Raw genomic sequence first — 12101 nt, 5'->3', positions numbered from 1 at the left:
ACGGAGCGATTCAGGGTTCAGGATTTAATTTGGAGTTAGGATTAAAGTCAGGTTCAGATTTGGACTCAGGATTAGGATTAGGACTGGGATTAGGACTGGGATTAGGATTTGTAGTAGTGACGGTTGGGGTGAGAGACACTGAATGTCACAGAGTGAGGGAGTGTCAGATCAGAGTGAGGGGCGGGGGCCGAGGGGTAGAATAGTAAAAGTGAAAGTCTACGACTCTGTGAAGTGCTCACAAAACACAAGAACCAGCGTGTGTGTGTGTGTGTGTGTGCTGATGCTTGCGTCTGAACAGAGACCGTGGAAAACTCCTGGGAAACGGTGTGAAGACGGCGTTCGACACAGTCACAGACAGAGTGACAGAAAGGAGGAGAACAAAGAAGGGAAGTTCAAAAATCCTCCACTTCCTTCTGTTTGCTCCTCTAAAGGTCACGAAGTAAAGGTCACCGCCATGAATCCACCGTCGTCGTCGTCGCTGCCGCCTCTCGATGAACCAGATACTGTATCTCCGCACGCTCCTCTCTTCAGCCTCCACTTATCGCCTCCTATTCTTTTAAAGCCGCCTCAGAAATTGCATCGATTGCTCGACTCCCCCGTCCTCCCTCACCCGTCTTCCCTCACCTTTCTTTGATGCCATCTGCTCCTCTTTATCTCCGCTCCCTGCATCTCTTTAACTCGCTGATTTACCTTCACTGTGGATCAGCTGCTCATGAACAGTCAGACCGTGGCGATACGATACGCATCGCAATATTTATATTGCGATATATTGTGATTCTATAGACACGATGTTTCAGGTTCCTAACACTGGAACAGATGGATCTACATTTGGAATCACTAGAGAAACTGGATAAAAAAATGAATGATAAAAAAACTCAAAGTCTCAAATACTTAAAAATATTTGCCCTCGTGTACAATCACCTAGTGGTCGGAGGTTTTAACGCAACGGCAAACAGAACCGACGCCATGAATATTTGCACGTTAACTGTCAATAAAAAAATCCCTACACTGATGGAGGATATTGATACGTTATCGTGAAACGAAATATCGGGACCAATATTTGAGGGGCCCAGATGGGGGCAGCGTTGTCTGAACTCTGGGCCTCTGTGAAGTTCACCTGCAGGGTCTGAATCTGCAGAACGTTCCGGTCTCACCTCCACATCCTGGTCCTGTATCTGTGTCTGATCTGACTAAGCCGTCGGGCCGAGGTGGGGTTTATTTTTGGGGCTAAATTGTCAGCGATGGTACGGGTGATAAAAAAAAAATGTCATCAATATTCTACGCCTGCTTAGTCTCACACACACACACAAATGTAAACACACACACACACACACTCATCAACTCTGTCATTTCAGCAGCACAGGACGGCCCTGCACCAGTGGTCTATGAAATTCACCAATTACAGCAGCTGAGGAGTTTCTTTATGGCTTCCGTCGTCTCCCCCTGCTGGGAATCACATGTCGATGCAGCAACATGAGGAGCAGAACTGTGTTGGTGTTTGAACTCCAGAAAACGAACACGGAGGAGGAGAAGCTCACACACACACACACACACACACATGCACATCAGCACACCAGTGTTCACAGCACAGGCCCCCGCTCCACCGCTTGAACCACACTGGGCTCTAACAGTGGACCACAACACGACGAGGCTCAATGACACCCACGGTGGCGCAGCGCTCCACTGGTGGGGAGCTGTCATTGAGGCTGGCACCTGTTCTACGCACAGAGAACACCACAGAGTCTACAGAGCCAAGCCGGGCTGGGACCCTCACCTCCCCCCTCCTCCCCCCTCACCACAGAGCAGCAGCAGCTAGCTTCTACCACCACAGGCTAGGAAACATTAGAGCAGAGTCAGAGTCAGATACGGTACCTGCTTTGTCAACCATGCTCCCATGGTCTGCAGTGGGAGAAAATGTGCAGAGAGTAAGAGAACGGGAGAGTAGATTTATATATATATTTATATTTTTGTTTTAATTTTTTGTTATTCAATGCAAGCAACATCATGCAGAGCTGAAATGAACGACAGGCGGCTGAGATCAGCTGTGTCTGACGCTGCGGTGAAATGTGCTTCGTGCCGAGGCCTGACAGGACTTTCATCTGGGGCTGATGCTGCAGTCAAAGCTGCCCTACTTTCTGAAGGGGGGGGGGTCGGTTGGCGGGGGTGAATCATAAACATGTTCCCCTGTGAATCTGTGCACGTGTCGGCATACGTACGCACGCGACGTAGGCTGGTGCGTGGCTTTGGGTTTTGATATTTGTCTGTGTGTCAGGTGACAATCACGACGACGCTGCGTCTCAGAGGTGTGTGGGTGAATCAGTGAAGGATCGTAGCTGCCATTTAAAGTCACACACACACACACACACGTGCATGCAGACATACACAACTCATGCTAGATATTTTGGGATCACAGTGAGGTGGAGAGTTTCATCTTTTTATCTATAAACTACGGTTGGAGGAGAGAGAGAAAAAAAAACAAAACAACCTTAAAGCAGCTAAAAATCTGCTTCTTTGTAATTCACCCACAGCCCGACTTCAAAGAACTTTTGCTCGTCTTCTTTTTGTTTGCCTGACTTTTAAATCAACTCGTCTCCTCTTCTCCCTCAGGTCTCCTGTTTGCTTCCACTTTTCATGTCCAAATTCTTTTAACAAAGTGGAAAAGTAGCTGCCAGTGAAGTTCTGATTTGGAGCTGGAGTGTCAGTGCAGACTCACATGCTGACACAGAGACACACACACACACACTCTGAACACACACACACAGCGCTCACCGATGGTGCAGTGCTCTCCGTTCCAGCCCTGATGACACTGGCACTTCCCGTCTTTGCAGGTGCCGTGTTTGATGCACAGCGGGTTGCACACACGCTGATCGCAGCCCGCGCCGGTCCAGCCCTCCTCACAGCGGCACGCTCCGCCCATACAGACGCCGTGGGTCCCGCAGTCGACCGAGCACACCTCTGTGGGAGGACAGAACATTCTGGATCAGGAGCAGAACGTTTTTGTCACATCTGGACGAGTCCAGTCCTGTCTTTCTGTCACGGACATCTGGACGAGTCCAGTCCTGTCTTTTCTTTGGGGAAAAAGTCAAAACCTCGTCAGTCAGGGAAGGTAACATTCGTGTTTGTGACCACCTCACAGTCACTGGTCGCAACGATGAATCGTGAATCGGTTAAAAATATATACAAAATTTGTGACAATTCGCATCGATTAAAACAAACAAAACAAAAATCTCACATCAAGGTGTAAGCAGTTTAGGCTCAAACAGTCACTGGTCAGACCATGACACTACACCCTCCAGTACAGTAGGTGGCGGTATGCGTCACTGAAACCCACTATCAAACCCAGACGTAGGTTGAGAGACGTTCAGGTGTCGGAACAGAACTATACAAAATTTGTGACAATTTGCATCGATTAAAACAAACAAACAAAAAAAAATCTCACATCAAGGTGTAAGCAGTTTAGGCTCAACCAGTCAGTGGTCAGACCATGACACTACACCCTCCAGTACAGTAGGTGGTGGTATGCGTCACTGAAACCCACTATCAAACCCAGACGTAGGTTGAGAGACGTTCAGGTGTCGGAACAGAACGTGGGAAGAACTGGTTCCACAGACACCAACAGTGTTCTCCAGTGGAACTCTTTCCACTTCCTGTTTTTTTCTCTTCTTCTTCTTCTGTTGTTGTTGTTTCATATATTGACAGTTAACCAGGTCAACCAGACCAGACCAGTTTGACCAGTTTAATCAGTGTAGTGTTTCTGGACAGAACTGTGTTTTTGATATATTACTGCGTACTCGTCTCGTTACTACAGTATTCCTGCCTGTAACACTGCAGGTTGTGAGTTCCAGTCCCAGCAGGAGTCCCAGTTCTGATCTAACCTGGGTCTAGATCCCAGGCTGTGTTGTAGAAACTGAGCAGTGATTCCTCTGTCGGAGCAGCTTCTCCTTCATCATGCCTATATTTTTCCCCCCAGAAGTTTAAAACTAGGCCACTGGACTCATCCAGGAGTTTTCTTCACTTCTGACTCACTGCTGGAAAATCCTGCTTTTTGAACTCGTTCTACATATTTCTTCCCTTTTCTATCTTTTTTTTTTAATGTCCCTGAAGTTGCAGCGTTAGCGACAACACACAGCATGAATGTATTTTTTTGCGATTCAGATTCTAAATCTGATCATATGTACCCACTGCAGGGTCACACCCTCCGGTCAGCGGAACAATCACTGAGCCACAGAATGGTTCCCAGGACTGTTCGCCTTCAATTAAAATCAGGGAGAGCTTCTGTGACAACAGGCTTTATTTTCTGAGCCTCGATTACACTTCCCGCCGATGATGCGGGCGGCGGCGGCAGTGGGTTCATGCGGTGAGATGTGACAACGGCGCTCATGTGCCGAGGACACCCAGTGCGCGGGGGATGCAGTATGTACAGATGTTTTGATACAGTCGCTGCGGCGTCCTGCTGGGAGGAACAATGTTTTCTTTATTAAAGCCAACCGCTGCCTCTTTCATAACAAACGCTGCAGCTCCTTTTGTGATGTGAGACGAGGAGCGTCGGAGGGCTGGCGGTGGGGGAGTTTAGTGGGTGGGGGGGAGGTGGAGGTGGCTCTCCATCACACACTCAAAGCTTCATTCTATTGAGATAAAAACGCCAGGAAGGGAAGTGTTTTATTACAAAGACTTTTCAAGATTTCTCAGCCAATATCCAGCTGCTGTTTTTTTTTTTTTTTTTTTTTCCCGTCTTTATCTGCAGGAACAACATGAAGTGAATCCTGACTCAGAGCGGATTTAATTCAACCATGAAAACACGCTGCCAACAGTGGCGTAGCTGCTGAGTTTATGGGACGTTTTCACTAAAACGACCTCATTGACTCGCTGGGCAACAGAGAACTTCAGGATTTGAACTGAATAAATCCATGAGAACCGTAACTGCGTCCTCCCTCGTGAGTTTTCAACTAAAAATTAAATGTTCAGAATCACAGCCTTCGGCCGTACTGACTGACTGGAGGGAAAGATCGGACGTGGAATCGGACGATTATCGGGTCAGACTGTGGCGTGTTCAGACCCCTGCTGTCTGGGGGAACATGAGGGGGGTGTTAATGGGTGAGATAATTTCCTAAAAGATTAAATAAATATCGCATTCACGCAACAGTTGTTACACAGGCGCCCTCTAGTGGTACATAGGGGAGTCTTAATGCCGTAGGGTTAAGGGGAATAACTGTTGTTTTACAGTGTGGACTGAAGTACCAGTTGTAGTACTACTACATTGTACTTTGACTTGGGCTGATCATTTATTTTCTCTCCTCATGTCCTGGTCCTGGATCACGGTGAAACTGGGAGACAATTATTTCCTGTCGTTGTACTGTGTTCAGAATAAAAACCACCGACTCAGTCGAGTACTTTTAAAAAAGTAAGTGTTTTTCTGTGGACTCAACTCTGGGTAATGACTACAGACGTGTCACAACTGTTTCCTTAACTCTGATTGGTTACCCGCCCCCCCCCACTTTGTCTGTTTTTCCTGCTACATTTTTCCTTTTATTCCACTCTGTTCAAATCCAGCTGCCATGAAACAAACCCTGTGGTAAATGAGCCGTCGACGCCTGAGACAAAACAACTTCCTGGATTTCTTTGGGTGAAGAGAATGATTTGATGAATAAAATGAGAGGTGAAGGAGCGTCGGTGTCGTTGGACGAGGAATTCACACAGATTTAAAGTTGATACAGAGGCAGTGAAGATCCGTCTGCTTTGTGAAAACATCTGGTGCTTCACTGAACAGACTGAAAAAAGGCGTTAGAGATAGATAAAAAAAAAATAAAAAAAAGAAGTAAGAATCCAACTATGCTCAAGGCTCCGTCAGAGATTCAGAATTTAAATTTTTAAAAAGTTTTTCTTCGGACATTAACCCTCGAGGATGAGCAAAAACAAAAACAGACAAAATAATAAAAACGGAACAAAATTTAACTGCGTTTTATAAGACGTGGCCTGGTTAGGAGACGACGCAGTACGGAATACTGCACACAGGGGGTGCTGTTTTCTCCTCGGACTCTAAATTCTGTGGTAAACCGTCGCAGCTGCCCAGGTGTCACCCCAGGTGTCACCCCACACTCACCCATGGAGCAGTCGGGTCCCATCCAGTTGGGGTCGCAGCTGCACAGCCCGGTGTCAGGTATGAAGGCTCCGTGTCCGTGGCACTGGTCTGGGCACTGGGCCCTGGGCAGCTCACAGTGGAGCCCCCCCCACCCGGGTTTGCAGTGGCACTCCCCGTTCACACAGATGCCATTGTTGGAACATGTAGGATCCAGACAGTCCACTGCAGCGGTCCACGGACGCAGCAGGAGGACGAAGGACGAAGGACGAAGGACGAGAGAGGAGAGAAAAAACAAACAGTCGATGAAACAAAAGTTAAATGAAACAAGACTGAAACGACCATTTTAAAATGTTATTTTTTTAGGTTTATAAACTTGACTAAATACTGCATTTATGAGTGTTATTACTCTTATAATCTGTGAACATGTGTTATTACTGTATCACATCACATTATTAACATTCATTAACACCACAGTCTGCGTCGACCTCAGATGACGCTTAAATATATCACTGTTGACATGTCCCGCCTTCTGGCCAAAAAACTCTGCCCTGATTGGCTCTCGTCGTCATGTGTTCCTCCAGTTCATATGACAAATTCAGCTCTGATTGGACCCTGAACCTGCCAGACTTTGTTTTTATTGGTCAAACGTCAACGTCGCCACTGAAGCCCGTATTAACCTGCGGTTTAGACTCTGGTCTCAGTAAAGACGGTCGTTGACTCAATCTTTGATGAAAAATAATTAGTCGGTTAACGAAGAATGGAACAGATTGAGACAGAAGGAGACGAGCAGCAAATGAAATCAGATGTTTTTGTACGAAGAGCGAGTTGAAGGAGGATGTAATTCTGTCCTTTGTCTGCAGCAGAATATAAAGAAGAAGAAGAAGAAGAAAATATGAGCCGCCCTGGAACCAAGGCAATTAAAATGCACAATAATGAAGAGCCGGGGCTTTAATTGGGCCACACTGAGTTCCAGTCTGAGCGGGGAGTGGGCCGCGCTGACACATTATTTGGTGTGAGTGTTGGCCAGCGTGCTCCAGCTCGTGGCGTGTACGGGTGAGTGTGAATATGTGCCGATACAGGGGGGAGAATCTGCCGGCGTCAGTCTCTCAGGCTGACAGCCAGCTCTGAGGCCGGGCAGTGAGTGAAAACCAATTTGACAAATTACCTCCCCCTCCTCCCCCTCGACCACCACCCCCCCCCCACCAACCCTCTCCTCCTTCGACCGCCTGTCACGGTGCTGTACCATTTGCCTTTGCTCTCTCTCTCTCCCCCTCCCTCTCTCTCTCTCTCTCCCTCACCGTGTCTTTCCTTTGTCCTCTCTTATGACCCGCCCTTTGTTTCAAACACAATTGACCCAGCGCCACCTTTTGTGCACGGGCATTCATAACAGCACAGGGCGGCCCGTAACCCCGGCCTCTCGTTTCTGTTTGCCTGGCAGAAACAGCAGATCACAGTTATCGATTTTCATGTCGCGGCCACTCCAGGTAAATGGTTTGAGGGACTCTGCTGGGCCAAGTATGAGATTAGAGTCAGAGAGGGGCGACGGGGGAGGAGGGGGGAGAGAGAGAGAGAGAGAGAAGTGCTGACTTTGTTCTCCTGCTCCCTTTTGTCTCTCAACTTCCTTTTTTCCGTCTTGACCTCTGCCATCAGCCACAACTTCTTCTTCTTCTTTTTTCCTTTTTCTTCTGGGTTTCCTTCAGAAGCGCTGCCTTCACCCACGCGGCCTCTTCTCCTCCTGAATGTTTTATTCGTCCGAGGTGGCGACACACTGATCTTCTAAACGAGGACCAATTGAAGCCATTTCATCCATTAATAAAACCTGTGATCCGCCCGACGACACCGCCGCGCTCTGTGTGTGTGTGTGTGTGTGTGTTACACACTGCTCACTCCGACTGCTGGCAGAGAAGACACATTGAACCCTCAAACACCCTGGTGCCTGACTGCACCGTTACCTCCCCCGCTCTCACCCTCTGCACAGTTCTGGCCCTTGTAGCCGATGGAGCACACGCAGCTGCCCTCCGTGCAGGTGCCGTGGCCGCCGCACAGAGGGTCGATGCACTGGGTGAGGGGCACGTCACACTCCGGACCCTTCCAGCCGCTGTAACAGACACAGGAACCCTTCTCGTACTGGCCGTTACCGCTGCACAGGACCGGACAGGCCGCTGGGGGGGGGGGGGAGGGGGGGGGAGAGGAGGGGGGAGAGAGGGAGAGAGAGAGAGAGAGAGAGAGAGAGAGAGAGAGGGAGGAGAAAAACAATCATCAACAGTTTTTATACTTCTTATACAAAGTACCAGCTGAAGATATCTGTGTCTCTGAGTACCTGCAGTACAGATCACAGTACTCCACTGTTCAGATCCCCAACAACACACACACACACTCACTCACACACACTCGGTGCAGGTGAGTGGATAGAAGCGTTACAGGGCTGGAGAGCGGCTCTGACATGAACAGTAATTAGAGGCAGGACTAAGTGAACTATTCATCAAAGCTGTCTGTCTCAGGTGAGCACAAAGCTGAGGGGACGTTAGCCTGGGAGGGGGGGGGGGCGGGGGCAGGGGAGGGGGGGCTGCCATCCATCATCAGTCATCATCTCAGGCCACCCAGCCTGCACTGCTCTCCATCCTCTCTACCTGCTGCATGGACCTGAGTCAACACCTGTTCACCCGGTTCCAGAACCCGGTTCCAGAACCTGGTTCCAGAACAGTTCTGAGGGGAGGAACTCTTGGTACCTTTGGAGCAGTCCATGCCGTGGAATCCTGGGAAGCAGTGACAGACACCAGAATTACACTCTCCGTTGCCATGGCAATTGCGCGGGCACTCTTGCACAGAATCTGCGAGAAATAAGAAAGAGGGAGAGAGAGGGGGAGAGAGGGGGAGAGAGGAGAAGGAAAGAAGGAAAAGGGTGACCTGAATTGATGGCGAGCATCAAAGCGTTCAATTAAATCAATGGCGCCGTTCATTTTTTAAGACGCTACAAATCATGTCGAGGCGCTGGAGTCACAAAGACATCAAAGGGAAAATGCCCTCCGCGGATTTTTTTTTTCCTGAATCTATTTTTCCAGTGCAGTGTGTGTGTTTCCTGCAGCGGAACACACACACACACACACCCATCCCCTCCGCCTGTCTCTGCACTCTCTGTGAGGACACGTCTTCTCACCAACCGCCTCCAGGTGGCGCTCCTCCCCACTCCACAGACCTACAGTCGTCGTTGACTCCTGCTGTCGTCCAGGTGTTGTAGTGTTGGTGTAGAAGAAAGTAGTTGTAGTAACTGCTTGTCTCTCTACTGCCCCCTACATCCCCACACGCCCCCACCTCTCTCGTCTACAACAGAGCCTCAAACCACTGCCCTTCGTGCTGTAAGGCTCCGCCCGTGTGGACACATTCAGGTACTGCGTCAAAACTTTGACAAACTTTCTTCAAACGACTGTGAACTAGAATTCACCGGCCCTAAAGTGGGCCCCACCCCCTACTTTTGGATCCACTGCTTTAGTGGATATCTACAGAAGTGTCCCCCGTTGACCCCGTCCCTCGCCTCACCCATGACGTTGGTGCTGAAGGACACCGCCTCTCTCTCCCGCCCGTCGTTGTAGAACGCCAGGTGCCAGGCTCCGGCGTCCAGGTACTGGACGAAGACCGCCTCGTTGAGGACCACCGTTTGGATGCTCCTCCTCTCCCGCGGAGACTCCACCACGCTCCACTTCTCCTTCCCGTCCAGGCGCTCCATGTAATCGTACTGTGGGAGAAGGAGGGGGGAGAGGTTGAGCGGAGGTGAGGAGACGGAGTGTGTTTTTACTCATTGATGAAGTGTTTGTTGTGACACCTGAGAGACGGTGAAAAATGCTCCATACATGAGGTTTTAAAGATGGAGGGGAGAGGAAGTATAGCTGCGAGTGAGACATGAAAAATGCAACACAGCGAGATTCTCCTTCACTGCAGGAGTGGAGCTCTTTTTTTTGCTCTGCAGCAGCAGCACAGGTCAGGCTGTGAACACTCGTCTGGATGTAATTATCCCGTTCCACAAATCAAATCTGCTGTTAATTGAGGAGTTTCTAATTAATAAGACGCATTAAAAGTTACATTAGTGTGAAACTTAATTATGTGTAAATGAGTTTTTCTAACCATCAAATAAATCACAGATGGAACTTAAGACGTTTCAAAGAAAAACTGTTTTTACAGAGATGATCAATCTTTGCGTCGAGTTTCTGAAACGCTGCAGAACAAAAACCTCGCTCTCCCAAAGGTCAGGGCTGGAGGCGGGAGACCCTACCTGGGCGTGGGAGGGGGGCAGGCCTTTACGGATGTAGACCCCAAACAGGGCGTCCTTCCCCAGGGAAATGTTGAACTTCAGGAACTGGGGTTGGCTGAGATGGAGCAGAGCCCTCCAGAACACCCCGGGCGGCACCTCCTGGGTCACCCTCCTCCCGACCTCCAGGTTCCCGGTGTCGATGCTGCTGTTGCGGCCGGCCCACGGTCCTGGGAGGAGGGGAAAAGAAACTGCATAATCTGTGATTATCGGCATCGATCGTCAGAGTCAATAGTTAATTATCACAGTTTACTGGAAATAATCCGTTATAAAAATTCATGGGCATCGAACAGTCGAGGACAAGGACCATTAGCTCTGCAAACTGTGGACGCAGAGTTCGGTCGGACTGAGCGCGGACGCACGACGGCCGCAGCTAAACGCTGCTACTGTTGATATGCCTGCAAGACTGTGGACTTTGTTGGGGTGGGGGGGTACAGTACACACAGTACACACAGTACACACAGTACACACAGTACAACACGGCCTCCACAATAAGGTCAGTCAGGAACCAGCAGAAAAACAAATAAAAGTGTGTAGGTTTGTGTTCGTCTGTGTCTGAAAAATAAAAAGACAAGAAAAAAAAAGTAACAATGAGACGAAGAAGAAGAAGAAGAAGAAGAAGAACAGCAGCAGCAACAGCAGCAGCTGCACGACGGCCGCGCAGAACAATAACAACGGCGCCCATTAATACAGAATACGGACGACACAGCAGTCCACGTGTAGCTGCAGAGAGTGTGTGTGTGTGTGTGTGTTTTAGACTGAAGACGGAGAGAAAGAAAACCACACGTGGGCTTTAAAAGTGAGAAGGGAGTTGGAGGGAGGTGGTGGTTGGGTGGAGGGGGGTTTATCTTACTGCTGACGAAGACGATAAACCTCACCTGACATGACTGAGCTGAGCGGGAAACACAACACATTCCGGCGGCGGCGGCGCTGCGCTGCGCGGCGGCCTCATGAATTATGAAAATACTTTATTTGTGTTTGATGCAGAAAAAATTAAATGTGAGCAACTATTCTGGGATGTCAGAAACTCAAAGGCCTCCGAAGGATTTATTAATTTTCTTTGTGTTGAACAGCGTGTTAGACACTGGTTCAATATTTTCTCAGCCTCTCGTCTGCAGACGCCGAGGCTCGGAGTCAGGTTTTATTTATTTATTTATTTATTCTTCTTTGGGACTGATGTGGTTCAACAACAACTTATGTCGGGCCACTGACTGTGCATCACTGTAATGATCAGACTTGTTACCTCGTGTCCACTGAGGCTCATTAACATGGGGGCGGGGGGGGGCAATGGAACTCTCTGACTTTGAGGGAAAAAAAAAAACCTGCAACATATTTCTGCTGCACACACACACACACACACACAAGTCATCACCATCTCAGAGTGGGGTGTTTTCACTGCAATTCATACCTCTGCCTCCAGAGGGCAGCGTGGCCACATCACTGTTGACAGGCAAGCCTGCTCCCAGTCCATTGTTGAGCACAGGGCCATCTGATGGCTTCAGCTGCCATGTCAGACCCAGCAGGTTGATGGCTGCACACAGAGAGGACGGGGGAGAGGAGGGAGGGAGGGAGGGAAGGTGAGAGAAGAAAATATTTTAGACCAGGATGGAGATGAGCAGGAGATAAAGGACAGTTTGACAAGAGAACTTTTATCTGTGATTTATATGGCAACAAAATTGCTCTGGTTTTCTCAACACACTGGAGCAAAGTGGCTGCAAA

At 49.0% G+C, this 12101-nt stretch overlaps 1 protein-coding gene across 1 annotated transcript in view; it reads right to left on the bottom strand.

Moving 5' to 3' along the window:
* tenm2a (teneurin transmembrane protein 2a) overlaps positions 1–12101 on the bottom strand; it is a 123507-nt gene that overhangs the window by 27771 nt on the left and 83635 nt on the right. Inside the window, 7 exon segments of the mRNA XM_008327623.3 lie at positions 2770–2955; positions 6101–6301; positions 8047–8241; positions 8809–8910; positions 9617–9812; positions 10347–10552; positions 11791–11913. Coding sequence (XP_008325845.2) covers positions 2770–2955; positions 6101–6301; positions 8047–8241; positions 8809–8910; positions 9617–9812; positions 10347–10552; positions 11791–11913 — 1209 coding nt within the window.

This window comes from Cynoglossus semilaevis, chromosome 15 (assembly GCF_000523025.1).
Source record: "Cynoglossus semilaevis isolate Cse_v1.0 chromosome 15, Cse_v1.0, whole genome shotgun sequence".
Lineage (NCBI taxonomy): Eukaryota > Metazoa > Chordata > Actinopteri > Pleuronectiformes > Cynoglossidae > Cynoglossus > Cynoglossus semilaevis.
The sequence above is the reverse complement of the archived record's forward strand: the minus strand, read 5'-3'. Positions and strand labels throughout refer to the sequence as shown.